General features: G+C 39.3%; 1 protein-coding gene across 3 annotated transcripts; it reads left to right on the top strand.

Annotated features, from left to right (window-relative positions):
* The first annotated feature begins 3,203 nt into the window (after nucleotides 1-3,203).
* On the top strand, nucleotides 3,204-19,503 carry pip4p2 (phosphatidylinositol-4,5-bisphosphate 4-phosphatase 2). Of its 3 annotated transcripts, none has more exons than XM_067613028.1 (7): nucleotides 3,221-3,522; nucleotides 10,899-11,023; nucleotides 11,617-11,723; nucleotides 11,929-12,052; nucleotides 13,464-13,516; nucleotides 16,668-16,758; nucleotides 17,978-19,503. In XM_067613028.1, exons 1-7 carry the CDS (start codon nucleotides 3,417-3,419, stop codon nucleotides 18,119-18,121), a joined length of 750 nt encoding a protein of 249 aa, XP_067469129.1. In that variant the 5' UTR covers nucleotides 3,221-3,416; the 3' UTR covers nucleotides 18,122-19,503. The 3 variants fall into 3 exon arrangements, with proteins under 3 accessions (XP_067469130.1, XP_067469129.1, XP_067469128.1); XM_067613027.1 differs by having other exon boundaries at nucleotides 3,222-3,522; nucleotides 10,875-11,023; XM_067613029.1 differs by lacking the exons at nucleotides 13,464-13,516; nucleotides 16,668-16,758; nucleotides 17,978-19,503 and adding an exon at nucleotides 12,741-13,418 and having other exon boundaries at nucleotides 3,204-3,522; nucleotides 10,875-11,023.

Below are 19,503 nucleotides of genomic sequence, written 5' to 3'. Positions count from 1 at the left end.
GAACTTGTGCCTAATTCACACCATCTGCATTTATTTAGTGAGCCTTTTGAATGGCCAGGGAATGAGTTTATCTAACTCGAGGCTTGCACCCTGACATAAGCATTTAGGAATGGGAGACATATTTTGGCACAAACAATCGAGAGTGTTGTAATTTTTAGAGGAGGAATGAACAAGAGGCTCACATCAGCAATCTCCAAAAATTGTTGTTACTATCAGGATCAATTGTAAAACATAAATTTGGTAACTCCTACGAAGGATGGGAAGGCAAAATGCTGACTCAAATCACTGCAGTTCTGTACACTCTTTACTAAACTTTAGGTTTGGTCTACAGCTGGTGGTGGCAGCCAGATGTTCTTTTCAAGTCTTGCTAATGACTTTCAAACCATTTGGGAACATTTTCTGGGAACATTTTCTGGTGAATACATTTTGAGACAAGAAGTAGAAGAAATTAGGGTCGACAATTTCATTCAGATGACGCAAAATCATATTTCCGACTCAATAAACGTGCAGGTTGAACAGTAGGAAAAATAGCCACATATACATGTTCAGGCTACATATTTTGACAGTGACACGTGTCTCTGTTGTGTGGCTTTATGCTCAACTTTACATTTGAAAAGAAAGAAATGACTGCACCAAATTTCAGATGCCTACACAATTACACTCAACCACTCAGGTTATATTAACTGCAGTAAAGCAAAACATAAAGGAAACAGGCTCTGCAGCGGAGCACATTCACAACACATAAAAAGCCATGAATTCATAATGATATGATCCATATCATAATGTGTAAATTATAAGTGGTTACTTTGGCAATGTGGTTTGCTAAATCACCAGGAAATGTAAAAGTGATTTTTATTTCTGTACACCAAATTCACAAATAACACATTTGTCTTAGAATAAAATCACATGACGTCTCAATCCTTAGACCAGCGATTTAGATTTTTTTTAAATCCACAAAAGAAACTTTAACAGGAAAAAAATGGGTGACAAGAGGAGAGATCACTCTTCCAGAGATACATGCAACAGAGTAGATAGTGGGAAGGAATTTTCATATATAGGATTATGAAAATTAAACAGACAGAGAAAAGGCAGACCAGCTGTCTTTCCACAAAGCTGTTGCCTGCAGAAACAGGCGTTAAAGTATGGCAAGGGTTCTGCATGTTGTGACTTGGGCCAAAGCTGTCTGCTACTCAGGAATCCTTATCTGGACGAGGCGAGAGGTTTAACTAGGCATGCAGACAACTTTCCTTCAGAGTTGATGTGGCATTTCACTGTGTCAACACCAGCGTTTTGATACGTTAACTGTTGTCTTCTTGATCGGTCAAGTTTGTGTTTGACGATAAACCTTTTTGCATAAGAAATCCACATCTCCTGACATCATTAAGTAGATAAAGTATAACCATACAATATTAAGTAAAAGTAAAAAGATAAACAAAACCAAAAAAGCAGGTTCCTGAGCTGCTGATCTCTTAGTATCACTTTGTCATGAGGATGCAGTTCCCAATTTTAGCTTTAAACGTCCACATATCCAGTGTATTATGTCAGAACTGTAATAATTTTAGTCCCTAAATTATAAAATGAATGTTTATAAAAACATAATGTTTCATATTTAAAGTGATTGAAGTCAGACACCAGCAGATGGTTTGTATCCTCATTAATGGTACTCTGCCGCTGACTGAACTGCGTCCAGCTTCATTTGTTTTGGGGATTTCTACCTTCAGTCTGGTGTTTATCAAGTGAAACACGTGATCAGTAGGTCTGAGGTCAGCTGACTGACTTGGCCAAGAATATCTTACTGTTTGGCCATAAAAAAACACTTCCTTGGCCACTTTGTCCACTGAGATCACGTCGTTGGTATTTTTCTTTTTTGTGTATGTGAACTTGGGGGTTTTAGCATCCTGGGATGAGTTTATATTCTACAATTTAAACTTTTTAATTGAATTCCAGACTCAATATGTATTAATGTGATTACTTTTAGTCCCATAAAATAAGAAATAAATGAAAGATTCAGCATTTCTCCCCCAGAATTTTATTAGTCTGGAGGAGGCTTTAAAACAACATTTAGACAGAAAACATAATTGAATATGGTCAAAATTTTCAGAGGGTGGCCTAGAGGTTTAAGTCACAGATCATGAAGTCCTATGATCTTTATGAATCGACCTTTATTTCTTTAAATTCCTCATCTCTCTCTCCCCTCATTTCCTGTCATCTCTATATGTTCAACTTACTAATAAAGGCAAAAAAAAACCCTTATAAATAAAAATCTGGAGGCACTCAAAGCCTCAGTATTTCTAAAATCTTGACAATGACCCAGCTTGTCTGTATGTTTTGGATTTTTTGTCCTGCTCCATGATGAAGTTTGTCTGAACACTTGATACATTTGCTGGATCAGAGCAGATGAAACATCTCTGTATCCTAAATCAAATTCAAGCTGAAGTTTGGCCACATAGTTTTTGTTCCATTTTATATCCAGTGTATTGAAACACAGAGCGACAGTCTAAACAAAAATGGAGTAAAAATACTGCTGTCTAAACACTGTTGATTCCTTTTCTTATGTATGATCAAATTTGACATTTTCATCCCTCTAAAATATTTGAGTAAAACAATCTGAGAACTGGGACTTGGGGATTACTGGTCTAAATCAGTGGTTCTCAAAACTTTTTCACGTCAAGGACCCCTAAACTGACACAAATTAGACCCCCATTTGATAAGATTTTTGCTTTTAAATGTTTGTACAGAAAGTGTATGAAACCCATAAACAAAATAGTCACACACTTTGTCATTGTGATACTTCTGGATGTAATTATGAAATGAAAATAAGTTATTCTCCTTTTTGCTGGAGACCCCCTTGAACCCCCTCAAGGACCCCACTTTTAAAACATATATTCTGGTCCAAATGTTCATGGACTGTACAGGTCTGACCCTCAGTGATCCTCTAGTGACATCTAGTGACCAAAACTGGAAACTGCAGCGTTACTGGTTCAGAGTCCCTGCATCATTAAAAACACTTAACTATTTCTGCTTGTTTTGAATAAAAGCAGAAAATTGTGCACATGTGAAAATAATATGGGCTGGACTCAAAATTAAACATGTGCATGTATTTATAAGCTGCAATAAACTTGCATTCAATTAAACGTGTTGACATATTTTTTCAAACTACATTCCTTCAGTATTGAGCTGCATGTAGGCGGTGCGGTGCTCTGCCCATGCCCAGGGCTATGTCAGAGGGGGGGCGGGCAGCAGCGCGGAGCTCCTCCCTCCTCCAGGCTGCCGTCACCGGCGCTGCTGGACCGGAGCAACTCGGCACCAACAACCAGCCGCCGGCTGCTCCTCCGTGCTGAGTGAAGACTCGGTGCAGCCAGGAGCTCTTCCCCCCCGTCCTGTCATCTCTCACCATTCACGGTACAAAAAACGACATGGCTTCCGACGGCATGGACGAGCGATCCCCGCTGCTGTCGACCCCCAACTCCGAGAATGTGACCCCCACTTTACCCCCGTACCTGCAGGATTCAAGTCCCAGAGGTAAACACGCTACACGTCGAGACCCCTCCGCCGCCTGCATGCTGAATCATTTTCGGGCGTATCGAGTGCGTAAATAAACCGCAGCGAGGCAAAGGCAAGGGCATCGGTGGGGAATCAATCTGCAGCTGAGGAAAAGGTGGAGCTTCCACTGTGAGAACTGGAGCAGTGGGTTAGACGAGAGGGGCCTACAATAACAGCAACCTCTGTTTTTACTGCAGAAATGCTTACATCACGATCCAGCTGGGGGGCCTTAATGTTTTGGGTCTTTCCCAATATGTGATATCAGTCGTGATGTAGTAGGACTGCAAGGCCTCATTGGGTTTTGGGCATTGATGTCGCAAGTTGTTTATTGATAGGGGGGTTGGAGAAATGACCCATTGCAGATGAAGGCAGGCTTGCAGCCTTTTGTCCCAGCTGCAAATCAACAAAATGCCCAGATGTGCTCCTTTGTGGATGGGACCAAATCAATAGTATGGCGTGATTTAACTACCGTGCTGTTGTTTTTAATTGTCAGCTTGCTCATTTGCATGGAAGTGGGACTGTTTAAAAACAAATATTTAGCCTCCTTGATCTCGAAAAGACAGTTTGAATATGTTCTTTTTTTCTCTGTATCTTTTCTACAGCAGAAAACATTCACATTTATAGCCAGGAAGCTGCCACAGTCTCCACATTTTGCTTAGTAAACAGACGAATGTAGGTTACAGAACCATAATGCATGCAGAGAGCGCTGACTAACCCAGGCAATTACAGCTCATAAATCCTCTAACCAGTCTGTCTAGCAGCCACTGTCAGGGGCTGGCCTTTACACTGAATTAGGTCCAATCAAATTCTGAATTTGCGCAGAAGAAAATCAAATTCCATTTTGAAGCTCTACATGATCACACATGCGTTCCCTTTTTTTTTTTTTTTTTGCTGGAGGCTTTAGTTGAGACCCAGGAAAGTCTCCATTTTTCTACAGAAACATCCAGATCAGATTCTCATATCTTAAGATTATGTTTTGGTTTTATCTCTTGTTTCAGCAACTTGATGGGTTTCAAAATGAACTTGAAATCTGAGATAAATTTAGCTTTAAATGCTGTTATTGGCTCTATAAACAGCATTTCTTTGGCTCCCCACAACACCGGTTGTTCTGCCGCGAATGAATGGATTCATTGACCGTGTAATACTCTTTTAGGAGCATTTCAGGACAAATGGTTAATATCAAGCAAATGAATGTCGGAAATGAACATTTTGCTGTTCTATAGAAGTCTAATCTTACAGATTTCATACTTACCCACAGGATTAATTATCAAGCCTTAAACACCGGACTGTAATAACCTCTGAACTCACTAACTATCAGTATATCTCATGGCCCAGTTTCTCCCTCCCTCCCTCTCTGCTGCCTGGATTATGGCTAATTCCAATTTCTTTGGGTTTGTTGGTCTACAATCCTCTACCAGACAGTTTGTAAAGTGGCTTAATTTGAGCCAAAACTGAGACGTTTTTCTTAAAACGCAAAGGCTGTTATGGTGGTTTGACAAATAATCAGCTGTAATTAGGAAATGAGCTAATGCGAGTTGTGATTAGAGAAGTACAAGCTGTAATGGGTGAAAGTATTGATTTCCTAAATATCTGCCACTCCTTCACCTGATGAGGAGAGCTGCCCACAATCAGTTTTTATTCAGCTGTAGCAGATTGACAATGAGAAATAATTCATGTAGAGATTCACTGTTTGCTTGTATTTTTCATCAGTGGACACGATGTGGTGAGGGGTGGAGACCAATGACCTTGGCTGCCTCTGAATGGTTGGATAGGCGCTGGGCTTGATTTTGTTGCCACTTACTGGATATTTTTGCGCTTGAATGGCAGAACAAATTGACTGCAACCAAAAAGCCTGTGAGAGGCTCTTTTAATCTTGACAGGGATAAATGAATTCCTCAGTTTTACTTTCACTCAGACACAGTGCTTTACTGACAAAGACAGAGCTATTAAAATAAAGATTTTATATCAAATTTATTCAAATGTTTCCTCACTGGGAGTGATTGTCTGCCAGGATATAACAGTTGATGTGTGTTATGTGCCACTAGTCTGGACAGTTGCATTAATAAAGGTTATGGATGACTATGTTGATGTACTATATTTCTCTTACTGTCAACAAATCCAACAAAAAGACCAACAAAGAACTGAGCCCACTAACAAGTATTGTCTGTGTATCCAAAGTCTGATATATCGTGCCAGAGACCTCTAATGTTGATCAAAAACTTATTAAAAACACTTCATTGTTGCTCTGGGTGACATGTTCCTTCCTTACCATGAACATGGGCACTGTAGTTTGTTTTGAGTCAGTCCCACAATAGACTGTTCTGCTTCTGTAAATTCTCACTTTAGCATCAAATATGTATTACTCCGCAGCTGAAAGTAGATCCCAACAAATGCACTACTTATTTCTTTTTGATTAATGTTAGTGAAAAACTACAATGCCCACCTGTGATAAGAAGTAATTTAGTCTTTTTTCAATGTGAAACTATGAATTTGTGACTGGTCTTTAAAGATTTAAATCTTCATTAGGAACCAACAGATCTGAGAGAAATCAAAAAGTACTAAGAGATGAATGCATTGAAATTTTTGGTATTTCAATGGGATTTGATGACAATAACAACAATATTGAATTGAATATTAAAGGGGACATATCATGCACATTTCCAGGTCTTTGATTTATATTGAGTATGTTTACATTCACACTAATATTTCACTATCATTCTGAATATGACAATATTCTGAATTTGATACAGTTTATGTTAACAGTTTATTCTGTTTAGGCCTTATTCTGAATGTTTTCCGGTTAAGATGTGTGATATGCCGGTATTATTCTGGTTTTAGGAGCATTCTTTGGACATTTATACATGGCATTCAGAATATGCGTCTCAGTCGGGGGTTTTACCGCAGTTTGCGACACATGGCCTCTTGCCTGTTTACCCCTGTGCAGGCAAAATGAAATATACTGGAGCTGGAAGGCAGACAGAGGAGAGAAATGAGAGGAGAGTGGAGAGCTGTTCAGGGTGGGCTGGAAAAACAGAGCCAGCTTCTCCACGACGGGGATGGAGGGGTTTGGTTATTATCCTGACTCATGGTGACGGCTCGGTGTGATGCACCAAAAACACTCAGCAGTGTGGTAAACATGGCACAGCCTAGGTGCTGGATGTGCCTGTAACTATAAATTTATATCAGTCATTTCAATATCAGGCAGCAGCTCACTCATGTTTTTCACTTCACTGGTTTACTTCACTCCCTGTGGAGATCTTGTGATTCCTGTTCCCACTGGAGCAGAGGGAAACCCTAAAACCCCTCTGCATCTAAACGGGAATATTAGGAGTAGGAATAGTAAGAATTTTTTGGAATAAGGGCAAAAAATGGAATATTTTGAGCATGTAAACATAGTCATTCTGGGGCTTTAGTGGAATATCTTTGCATGAATTGCAGTTTTTATCTTATGCTGGTTCAATGAGGAAGTAGAGGTGACTTTGCAAAAATAGTGTTCAGATCAGGCTGAAGCCTTTTGACTTTCAGTTCACCTCAAGTTTTGGACCTTTGACCATGTTTAACATAGATATTACAACATGTTATGCCCCTTATTTTTATTTCATGTCACATGTGCAACAGGAAAAAAAAACAGAAAACATCCTCGTGCAGCTGCTGAAACCAGCTCAGTTCGCCCTTCCACCCCACAACCCACAAGTAACCACGATCAGCTGGTCATCCAGTCAGCGATGGCACCACCAGTGAGGCAGGATGTGAGGGTTGCTGTATGTTGTAGTGCTGCTGGTGGTGGTGGTTGTTGTAGTAGTAGGAGCGTCTTCTCGTCTTACCTCTGGCTCCGAGGGCAGCCAGTGAAAACCTATCGCTGCTATATTCAGTTTCAGCCGTACAACTCCAGCGAGGAAAGAAGCAAGAAGTAACAGGCCTCTTTGGTAGATGAGAGAGAGAGAGAGAAGTGCTGGATCAGGAGTTTATTTTATACTATTTTACAAGAATTTATGGTTTAAGAAGAGAAAGTCTGTATCTGACTAATCAACATTACATTTTGGATTAATGCAACTTAGCAGAGGATTGCATTTTTTTTGTGTAAGAGGCACCAACTGCACACAGCAGGAGCGTTCCAGTCTTTGGCATGCTCTGGTTGTATTTCTGCTGAGGACAGCCGGGTTTGCCCAAATGTAGACCGGGTGTCCCATCTGTCCCTGTGGTGTCGACTGGTTGAGAATCACTAAATCTCAGAGCCAAACTCGTTTACCTGTTGACTTTTCCCATTATCTCATTCAGAGCTGAGACAAGAAGGAAATTGGTCGTTTTTCAGATTAGATGTGTCCTTTGTGTTTGGTCAACAGTCAGTAGTCAGGTGCCCGTATGAAGATTGAAACAGATTTTCTCACTGTAATCATTCCTCCTGTTCATATTGGCCATTTAAGGATCCCTTCCTAAGTCCAAAGTTGCAGTCTTTTTAGTACAAAATTAATTTTTTTGTTTTGCTGGACAGTGTTTCAGTGTTGAGCTGCAAAATGAGGACTGTGGATTTTGTCCCCATTGCTCACATTGAAAGATGTCCAGAAAAATCTGATTCACTGTTCATATGGATACCTGATTGTTGTTTTAAGACAGACTTTTAAAACTGTGAACCTGTCCTTTAATGCCACCTTGAAGAATATATTTAATAAGATAACTACAGACACAAACATTTCATATGATTCTGCTGTGAAGTTAAATAAACAGCGTTGCATAAAACAACTTATATAAAGTGTATATGTTGTACTTTATGAAGTTTGTCTGGTATATAATACTGTTGCTGTACGTTCTCTAATGCTGAAATAGTCGATTAATTGATTGGTCAGTTGACAGAAAATTAATTGTCAACTACTTACCTATTTCAGTCATTTATAAAAGAAAAACACCATTTGCTTCTTTTCTCTATTTTAAATCATTATATACCCTGTATCTTTGTTTTTGTCAGACAAAACAAGATATTAGACATCACCTTCGGTTGTTGGAGTTGTTTGGCATTGAATTGACTTATTGTAAACAGAATGGACAGATGAAGGAAATAATTGACAGTTGCAAGTTTCAGGAGCAAATTATTGAATTAGTTTAATTGAATCCTGACTGAAGGTTAGGTGAAATCATAGAAATGAAAGAGCGTATGCGTGTTGTGGGTTTTATCTGCTAAAACACAGAATGTTAAGTATGCGTGAGTACTACAGTAATAGTAAAAGGATAGACTGGTGCAAGTCTATGGATTAAATGTATTAAAGCCCTGTAAAACACATGGAATGTAGACTAATTACACGAGGTTAATGTGGGATTAAACAGAACAGAGTTCATTTGAGTAGCTACTGGAGTTACAGCAGTTCTTTCAGACATAAAGAGAAAAATCGTTGAATCTGTAAATGTCGTCCATTTGATCAGGTCGGTTACACTTGTTTACAGAACGTAAAAGACTAATCAGTGGTCTGGTTATTCTTAGCTTCCCAACCAAAATGGTCAGGTGTCATTTAGCAGATACATCTTATTTTATCTGCTCATCCAACTAATGCAACAACTCAACTAATGAATACAACTTAATATATGTTCATTTTCCCTAATTTTAACAGTGAAATCTAAAAACCTGGGTAGGTGTGACATGTAATAGTGGCAGTGAGCATTTTTCTCCTAATTTAAATGTTTTTCACACGTGTAGCATTCTTTAAGTCACAAATAATTGGATACCATAAGATATGAAGTGTTTATTTCTCTCCATGTGTTAATAAGCACACTTGCATAAATTGTACGTACAATGAGTAGTCTGACTCATGTGTTACTCGTGTGTTGCTTGACAGTGAGTGGATTTTTACCCTTTGGTATCTAAAAGGGCTCATTGTTTCTTTTCTTAAACATACAGAGTGGTGCTAGGGCCCCTGACAAAGAGAGAGTCACATGTTGAGCAATCAGAGCCGAACACAGGCTGTCATGAGTTTGCATACAGTATGTGCAGGAAACCATGAATGAAGAAAGAGAACTGACGTTGTGATGGAGCGTAACTTATCACAGCATCATTTCACGTGTTTCCAGGCTCGGTGTGATTGTCTAGCAGGTTTTAAGAGTTTAATTAGGGAGTCATTCAGTAACCTGCAGTGTGTGTGTGTGTTTCATACAGTTATGAGAAAGTTTGACTGGAAACTCTTACTGTTAAAAAATTGCAAGTCATGTTAGTCAGCAGCTCCTCTCCAGAGGTTGTTCTGGGATGTATCAGACATTTCATTTTGTATTGTAAATCAATGGTAGCTCCTTATAAAATATGTCGACACAAATTCAATGATTAAAACTTCCAGACACCCATAAATCTTGTGTTATGTTGGTAATAAGAGTCTCACACAGAGACTTCAGCAACTTGCACTAATATTGTGACTTTACTATGGTCTGACCTAGGATTTATTTATATATATATAGAGAGAGAGAGAGATATTTTTTTTTCTATTTTTTTGGCTTTATTTTGCAGTCAGTGGAAAGAGACAGGAAACAGGGAGAGAGAAGGGAGGGTAAGACATGCAACGAAGGTCCCCAGGCCAGTATTAGACTGTGGACTTTGAGAATTATGTGATATGCACCTTAACCATTAAATCACCGGCCCTGACCTACAGTTTTCTTGTGTGTGTGTGTGTGTGTGTGTGTGTGTGTGTGTGTGTGTGTGTGTGTATTATATAACATTTACTGTGCTATAGTGATCAAACAAAGATTGTTTTGTAGTTGTTTTATTCTGATTTTCTATGCTATAATTTGTTTTGACGTTAATTTACTATTTTGTTGCTGTGTCATCAGTTTTTCTAAGAATGAAAACTGACACTGATTGATTTTGAATTGCTGAACTCAAAGACCACAGTAGAGATCAAAATCAATATTTTTAAATAAAATCTCCAATTTGAAGACAAACATCTGCAATGCCAGCACAACCTGCCGCAAATATACACACCCCAGACCCAGACATCACTACGCGTTACTGCAAAACCGTGTTTAGCATAAAATGAAATTTGTTTTCCCTTCAAGGCATTTTACACATCTGTCGACCCGTGTCCCTGAGGGCTAAAACTGAACAGAATAATAAGCACCTGTTTACAGCTGTTAAAACGCTGGTTTATTTCCTGTGAAATGGATCAGACACATTTTCACATTGAATTTAAAGACACAGTGTCCAGCCATTCAAGACAACATCCCTTTACATAACCCAAACAATACTTCTTTTTCACTGCATGCACCGATCCATGTCTTTGTTCATGAAGCCCTGAATGTAGATGCATGCGATTAACAGCCTGCTGTGTGTTGTGTGCTTTGCCCTCCTCCTCTCAAAGCCGAACTACCTCCTCCCTACACAGCCATCGCCAGCCCCGACGGTGGCGGTGTGCCTGTCATCAACTGCCGTGTATGCCAGTCACTCATCAACCTGGATGGGAAGCTGCATCAGCACGTGGTCAAGTGCACAGTCTGCAACGAAGCTACAGTAAGTGGCGGCCATTGTGAAGGCCGATGACAGTTTTATGAATGATGTCTTGTGTTGCCAGACGGAGTTGTGATAGTTCAACTGTCAAATTCAGTAAAGACATTTAGTCTGTTGTTGTTTGGACTGCTTGTCAATCCTCTCCTCTCCTCTCTCCTCCTCTCCCCTCCCCTCCCTTCCTCTCTTCTCCTTTCCTCTCCTCTCCTCCCCTATCATATTGTTTTTCACACTCAATTTACGATTGATCTCTGTGGCACTATAACCACACATACAAATGCATTTTCCAGACGTTACGCTCAGCTGTAGCATTAGTGTTTAGTTCTGTATTAGTACAGTATGTAGACACACAACAGCACAGTGTGAGATGGTAACTTTAGAAATGCTTCTCGAATGACTGACAAATTCAGCATGACAGAGGACGTAATATGGATATTTGAAGCTAATGGGTGAACTAATATATATTTTATAGATTAAAGGCAAAGCTATTGATTTTTCACAGCACTTTATCCACCCTGTCAGTGTCTCCAGTGTCTACAGCGTACTGTAACAAAATACTGGTTTTCAGTGAGCTGATTTTTTTTCTGGTTGTCTTCCAGCCCATCAAGAACCCCCCAACAGGGAAAAAGTATGTGAGATGTCCCTGTAACTGCCTGCTTATCTGTAAAGACACGTCCAGGAGGATAGGATGCCCGCGACCAAACTGGTAGGTGGGAGATAAATGAGGGTATTCAGCTTGACATTTCTTGCAGGATTACATCCTTTCTAAAGCTGAATTTTGACATGTTGAGTCATCAATATCAACTTCTTTTTATAAGCACTTTCCATATTATTTAAGTGAACGGAAACTTTCCTGTCTCGGCTTTGCTGCAATCAATACAAACTTGTCTTTCCGTTTGCTCCCCTGACAGCAGACGCATCATCAACCTGAGCCCGGTGATGGTGATCCCAGAGGAGCAACCTGCCCAGCCGGCACTGCCCATCCAGCCTGAGGGGATGAGAGTGGTCTGTGGTCACTGTGGCAACACCTTCCTAGTAAGTAAAAACCCCCCAAGACAACCAATTTCACCAATCACAGACTTGTTCATGCAGAATTGCGTTGCTGTGCTGTTGTTGGTGCGTGCATGTTAATAATCATGAGGGCCAAATCGCAGTGTTTACTCCATGTTTTTTGTGATGTAACAGTGTTGCTTTGATTTTCTGAAGTGTCATAGCAGAGTTGTACAGATGTTCTAGGTGGTATAGCTTGGTGTCAGTTCACTTTATTCATGTCAGTTTCAAGCAGACATAAGAGTTATGAGTTCTCCTGTTGAACCATCTTTTATCTGCTGAAATGAAAACCATCCTGTTGCAGATTTGGTCAGAATATGATGTCTGCAAGTGGCTGACATTCCTTTCCTTGCTTGTTTTATTTAAAAAAAAAACTCAAGTGGCATTTGAATGTAGTGTGGCCACATCTGGTCACAAGAAATGCCACGTACCTCTCTAATCTGCAGCTGCTGCAGTTGCAGGTTAGAGAGAAAGACCAGAAAATGTCTTCCTGCCACCTCATGTTGAGGATCAGTATTTCTGACATGCAACATGATCACTTTTAATTGACTTCTGTTTATCATCGTACAGATTAATAAAAACATCTGCCAAGTGTCTGTATGACACACACTCGCCACTTTGTCGAAATCATGTCCTCTTAATGTGTGCACGTTGTCGCTTGCGGCGTCTGTAGGGCAGTGAGGACGCCAGGTCATCCCAGCCAATGACTGGCCTCCCCAGCGATGGCTCTCCCCCAGCACAACAACAGGTTGAGAAAGCTGGTTATACTGGTGGACATATTAACAACAGCCTAACCCTGCTCCAGTTCAATCTGCGGCCTTATTCACACTGGTGATGATATGACTTTGTACACATCTGGCTTTGAAGAGAGCTGTAGCCACAAAGAGTTGAATTTCAAGTGCATTAAATTGGCTTAAATCACACTATGACGGTATTTGCTTTACAGATCATTGTTGGCCAAATTCTGTTTCAGCTTTTATTGAAATTTTCATTCCTTCACTGAAGCCACATGTCAAAAGTCACATATTTAACTTGTGTCAATAGGACCTTTTTATTTCCTAATCTGTGATGGTTAAACACTTCCATAGAGCTGCTTTTTTTAACATCAGAACCTTCAATCAAAAAACTGTATATTCACAGTTGTAACTAACATATTGAAAGAATCATTTTAGGTGCTTATAGTTTTCCAGCCTTTAAATACTTTCTCTAATAAGGGAATCATTATACATTATACATCATCATACCTGATCATGTAAAATCATTTGCAGTAAGTCTTGTGTTGATTGTTCTTAAAGCACAGTAGGACTGTAGTGTGTTTGTGGATACATGTGTGCTCACTCCTCTGTACTGTGACTTAACGGTGCTTCTTTTTTTCTGTTCTTTTTTTCTCTCACAGTGGATGGAGCTGCGGTTTAACACACTAGCCAAGTGTCCCCACTGCAAAAAAATGTGAGTCCATCACTTCTGTTTAACACGCTGTACATAGAGGTCAAAGTGAAACACAACAGTTCACTTGATGATTATTTTCTTGATTAATCGGTTAACTGTTTTGTCAATAAAATGTAAGAAAATTCTCATTATAATTTTCCTCAGTCTAAGATGACATCTTTGAATTTATTGTTTTGTCCGACCAACAGACCAAAAGATATTGAGTTTACTATAATGTAAACATCAAATCCTCACATTTGAGACACTGGAACCAGCAAACATTTGACATTTTTACTGAAAAAATGACTGAAATGACTAAAATGATTATTTGATTATTAAAATAGTTAGCATAGCAACTCTAGACCATGCCTGTGTGATCCTCAACTACAAACCATGAATGCCTAAACTCTTTGCTGACCATTTTCAAATGCAGGTTGTATAGTTTTTTTGATCTTTGGATGCTTGGAAGATTTTGGTTTTCTGTGTTTCTGCAGACTCTTGAAACACCACAATTCAAGCAAGTTTCAAGAGTTTGCAGCTTCATTTTCATACTGCACAGAAATTAATGGAAGCTAACGGCTGCCAAAATAAGTCAAACATTCTAAAACACAATAAAATGGTTAGCTGTGATGTAAAGAATAAGTGATTTTTCAATAATGGTCTAAAACACACAAAAAACACAGCTAAGGGTTATTTAAGCCCTGAAAGTGAATAAACAAACAGCTGGAACTGGCAGAAAATCTAGATTTGGGCAGGAGGTTGGAGCTGAAGTTGGGAAAGCACCATAAAGAGCTGAACTGTAAGAGACTTGTCAACTTAAAGCGAACATGCCTCCAACACATCCTGCTTTAAAGGTATAATATGCAGTATAGACTCATACAAAATTAATCCCACTTAATCATCACTTACAAGCCACCAGGAGTGTGTGGCGGTGTATTTATCTGCAGAGACTCTGCCCTCTGCCTTTACTTTCTTATTTTCTTATTATTTTGCTGTGTTCAGGACGTTTCTGGGCATCAGCCTTTGGGCAGTGGGTGTGTAGCCCCCAGCCAAGAACAGTGCGCAGGGTGTAAGCTTGGGACTCTGTCTCTTGGTTGTCTCTGTCTCTCTCCTCTGCTGCTCTCTGTCTCTGTGTCATGGATGTATAAAGAGCTGCAGGTCTGTGTGTCTGCTTGACCGAGGGCGGGGCTGAGTTTTACACACACGCAGAGCAGAGAGGCCACAGCGGACAGGATGAAGCTCTGTATTCACACAAAATCCAGCTACGCAGAGAGCAGAGTGCTGTTAAAATGCTAAATTGGGCTTGATAAGATACAGTTTGTCACAGATGTAAATACTAAAACCTAAAAGCTTTCTTCCTCTTTTTTTCTTTGTCACTGGAGTAGTTTTTGATTGCTTACTCTTACAAATAATCCAGTGTAATCAGACGGTGAGCTTTTAGAGGACTGGACTTTCTTCTTGGAAGGAGAAGGGAGGGGAGGTAATGGAGGCTAATCTAGACGTGTGACAGGAATTAGAGCCTGGCCTCAATACATGAAGTGAGGATGGGGTAGGAGGTTCACAGAGTTGGGGAGTGCTGTGAGGTCAAATAAAGGTGTGAGGGTTGAAAATGAGAGGCAGTATCTAGACAGGAGAGAAGCAATGATGCAGAGACACCAGACAGACCCGCAACAGAAAAACAAGCTGCAGCCAAAACCTGCTGACTCCAATCTTGGCATCTGTCTTTTCCTGTACCTCTGTGTCTGACTCAATCTTTTTCCCTCTCTCTCTCTCTCTTAATGCTTTTTTTTATAGTTTGATTATATCCTTATCTATAGCTCTACCCATGTTTTTTTTTCTCTGCATTTCTTTGTCTGTGGTTGTTTTTGTTGTTGTTTTCAACCCACACAGACTCATAAGATGCCAAAAATTCTGTCTCAGAATTGAAACATTTATCAGAAACAGAACATCACTTCTTACATATAACATTACATCACAAATAACTTGGTCTCCTCTCTCAAACTTTACAAATAAAGCCTGTGACAAAAAAGGCTAAAAACAAAGTATTTTATCATCCATCTAGAAAAAGTCAGCAGAAGACATTTTTACTAAAAAGTTACAGCACATAAATCATTATACAGTGATAAATAAAATGGACAAAGACAGCCTTCTTCTTAAGGGAGACAATTTAACCTACCCATGTCTTAGTTTGCACACATGCTCCCATCTTTTTTACCTCTCCATATTTCTCTTTTTATCTTTATTTTCATATTTTTCTCTCTCTCTATCTTTATCTCCTTAAAACTTATTTCCTTCCCTCCATAACAGAAATCAAAACACTAAGGTAACATGATGTCATGAGATGTTATTTTTCTCTAATGCTTAAAAGAAACTGATACCTTAGGTATAGTAGCATGTTCCCAATTCCACTAGTGAAAGTGTTTTTTATTCATATTTCAGACTGATATAATAATTAATCCTATAGTTTCCCTGATAAATCCTGTTTTGCAGATGGTTTTTATTAGTTTTAAATGAATGACAAATTCAGCCCACATCTAGTGGCTTAAGTCTTTAAAAACATAATTTAATTAAAAAAAAAGAAAAAGTCTGCTCCATATATGGTCACATGAATGAGATGTTCAGGTGGTGCAAAGCAGTGAGATTATTTAAGAAGGAGAAGGTAATAAATCAGGTGATCGTGCCCCCCTAAGCCATCTGAATACCAGTGATTCCTGAAGAATGCTTGAGTCCCGTCACATGAGAGGCATGTGAGATCTGAGAGGGGGAGAAAAGTAAAGTCATAGTGAAGCCAGAAAAAAAAAAAAATGATGCCAAACTGGTGCTTAAGGGCAGTCGACTTGTCTGTGTATTTGTATGGAGTCTGGACGGGAATGCACTTGTCGGGAGCCGCACATGTGACTGGCCTCCAGTGCTTTCATGTGTAACTTAAAAAAGGGAGAGTGAGAGATTTTTGGCTCACAAGATTGTCGGGGTGCTGCAGAGTGAGATCACTGGGAAACTGGGAGGGACAAAGACATACCAGTCATACCAGTCATATCTGAATGTAACCTATCAAAGACATGTAAATATTAAAACATCTGAAGTGTATTCTGTCCACTTCAGATAAAAGTCTCTGTTCACACGCTCACCTTTTTTCCATTTTTTTTCTTCTTTTGTTCCTTTCCATCTGCAGATCCTCTGTTGGCAGTGCGCTCCCGAGGAGGCGCTGTTGTGCTTATATAACTATAGGAATGATCTGCATTTTCATTGGAGTGGGTTTAACAGTAAGTACAGCCAAAACTGCTTCACAAGAAGAAGAGCCTGGGTGATCTTTCTTCTGGTTCCCAATGTTTTGGAGTATTTTGAAATCTTTATGCGTTGGATTGGTCTTAATTATTCTATGGTGCAGGGCAATGCAGCTTTATTTATAGAGCACCTTTCAAACACAGAGGTAATTCAAAGTGTTTTATATATGGTGAAGAAATGCATTTTAAGACAGCTGTTGAGTTGTTTTAAGGTAGTTTTTGACATGGTTGTCTTAGAAAGTCATGATTTCATAATTGCATTTCTCTCTTAATTCTGAATTCTGTGGCACATTATCTGTCTTATGTTGTTTGTATTTCATTGTTACTGCTACATATCTTGTTGAAAAAGAGATTTTTAGTTTTAATGAGGCTTTCCTGGTTAAATAAAGGTTAAAAAAAAGCAATAAAAGCATTTAGCATGAAATATCAAACAGGCAGGATTATAACAAACACAATATAACATTAATAAAAAAGATAATTATTAGATAAGAAAAGTGAGGGATTATCAGCAGCACAGAATCATAAAACACAATTGTAAAACCATTAAAATCACATTAATCATAATATAAAATAATATACGCCCATACATACCCAGGCAATGTAAGGGAGATCATCAGGCTACAGGTGCAGGGCATGGGATAAGTTGGCAGCACGTTATCATCATAATAATGATGATAGATTGCAAATATATTTTGTGCCTTAGGAATGTTCATATTTGTGTGTAGGTGGTTTTAACCTACAGTGAGTGTGTTACAGTATATTACAAATACATCAAATGCACTTTGGTCTGTTAAGCCAACTGGACTCACTGGCAGGATGTGCAGCTCAGTAAACAAAAGCACTGTGTTTGGTCTAAACAACCACATATTGTTCCGTTTTTCACAGTATATCAGAGAGATATTAGACTTTCACAGCTTGGTATAATCATATTAGAATCATAATCACTTAATTATTTATTTGTATTTTAATTAAAGGTTAAATTAGTTTGTTGCAGTTTGTTCTTATTTTTCTGCAACTGATTGATACGATGAAGCAGTTTTCAGTTTTCAATGCAGTGAAATATAATAGACTCATCTTGTTTATCTGTGTTTGCATGATAAAAACTTATGAATGCATAAATTAAAAAGATATATTTTCTCTCAGTGTTAACCGCAGTACACGTTCACTGACACTATTGTTCCCTCTTCTGTGTTACCAGGTTGGTACTCGGGACTTTGCCAGTCGTTATAATGCCACCTATGTGTCCTGGGCATTCGCCTACCTGCTCGGCCTCATCTGTCTGATACGAGCCTGCTACTGGGGAGCTATCAAAGTCAGCTACCCGGAGAATAGCTTTGCCTAAGGGTGGGCACGGCCCTGCACGGCTGAAAGAACATATACCCCGCTTTTAGTTTTTTTTCTTTTCATCTTATTCAGATTTTCAAACCGCTCACTGTTCAGCGGCAGTGGAACGTCTGCAGGAGTGTGTCAATGGGGTGTTTTGTGTGTGTGTGTGTGTGTGTGTGTGTGTGTGTGTGTCTGCTTGAAAGAGGTGTATGTGGGAGATGTGTCTCGTTTTGTTTGTGACTGGCTGAACTCGCTAATGTGTGTCGATCAATCCCTTACTTATCCACAAGGACTCAAATCCTGCCCAGGTTTTGCAGAAATTCGACAAAAATGCAGAATCAGGAACTTGTATGAATTAGTTCACTAATTCAAAAACAGTGATTTTTTTCTTAATAAATACAAAAATCAACTTGGCCTATTCTGATTTAAGATTGATAGTTTAGCAAACTGGATGGATTTGGTCTTTCTGGACCTTTTTTTTTTTTTTTTTTGTCAGAAGCCTGGCAGACATGACGGTACCCACTTCTTTTGTTACAGACCAGACCAAAATGAGACAACCATTTTGCCCATTGCACTACGATTATATGCAATTGTACGTGTTGTTTTGCTGCTAGTTAAACTTAAAAAGCTGCGTATCCATACTGTATTGTAACCATTTACCTTGCCTGTGTACACTGACATAGTATCGCAATATGATTTTAACTCCGGAAATGATCAGTTTTTAAAAGAAATGATCCTTAACCCCCCCCCATGCCTGCCAACTGCTGCCCAGTATTAGTCGAGAAGAGCAACTGATCAACAGGAGCTTGTTTTTATTACAATGTTCATTTCTTTTGTGCCATGCAGCTGTTAACTCACTACAGCAATAATCCTTTCGTCTGAGTTCTTTTGAAGGCCCTACAGTATCTCCTTCACTGCATTTATGTTGCCTTCTGGTGGAAAATAATCCCAAAACATGGTGACAAGCGTTTTTGCATGTTGACTTGTTTATGTTCTGTCACTGAGGTGGTGGTTTGTTTTTTTTACTGTGTCAGAGAGGTAGCTAAAGCGTAAAATATCCCCGTCTTAGCTCCTCCTGCCTGTGATTTAGAATGTAAACCCTCCTCCCTTTGCTTATATCGCTGCTCTCTGACCTCCAGTGAACTCTGTGCTAGCTAGCATCGCCGTACGCTAACTCAGCATCTCTCCGTCTCTTGACCTTGACCAGTGGGCACAGCTCAAACTTCTAACCTTGTTTTGAATGTGATGATGATGATGATGATGAAAATAATATTAAAAGATACTCTTTGTACATAGCTCAAATTCAGTACTTGGAGAACTGTAGTGTGATGTGGAAGGAAAAGATGGCTCGTGGGTCTTTTTAAAAATGATAATTTATCAATAAAATGTAAAAACTGA

The sequence above is a fragment of the Thunnus thynnus genome, chromosome 15, assembly GCF_963924715.1.
Source record: "Thunnus thynnus chromosome 15, fThuThy2.1, whole genome shotgun sequence".
Taxonomy (NCBI): Eukaryota; Metazoa; Chordata; class Actinopteri; order Scombriformes; family Scombridae; genus Thunnus; species Thunnus thynnus.
This window is presented reverse-complemented; position numbering and strand designations above follow the sequence as displayed.

What these genes read in the sequence shown, in the direction of transcription:
- pip4p2 (XM_067613027.1), top strand. Translation starts at nt 3,417, where the DNA reads ATGGCTTCCGACGGCATGGACGAGCGATCCCCGCTGCTGTCGACCCCC. An exon ending in TGTCCCCACTGCAAAAAAAT is followed by an intron (nt 13,517 to 16,667) that starts GTGAGTCCATCA and finishes TTCCATCTGCAG; the next exon opens with ATCCTCTGTTGGCAGTGCGC. An exon ending in TCATTGGAGTGGGTTTAACA is followed by an intron (nt 16,759 to 17,977) that starts GTAAGTACAGCC and finishes CTGTGTTACCAG; the next exon opens with GTTGGTACTCGGGACTTTGC.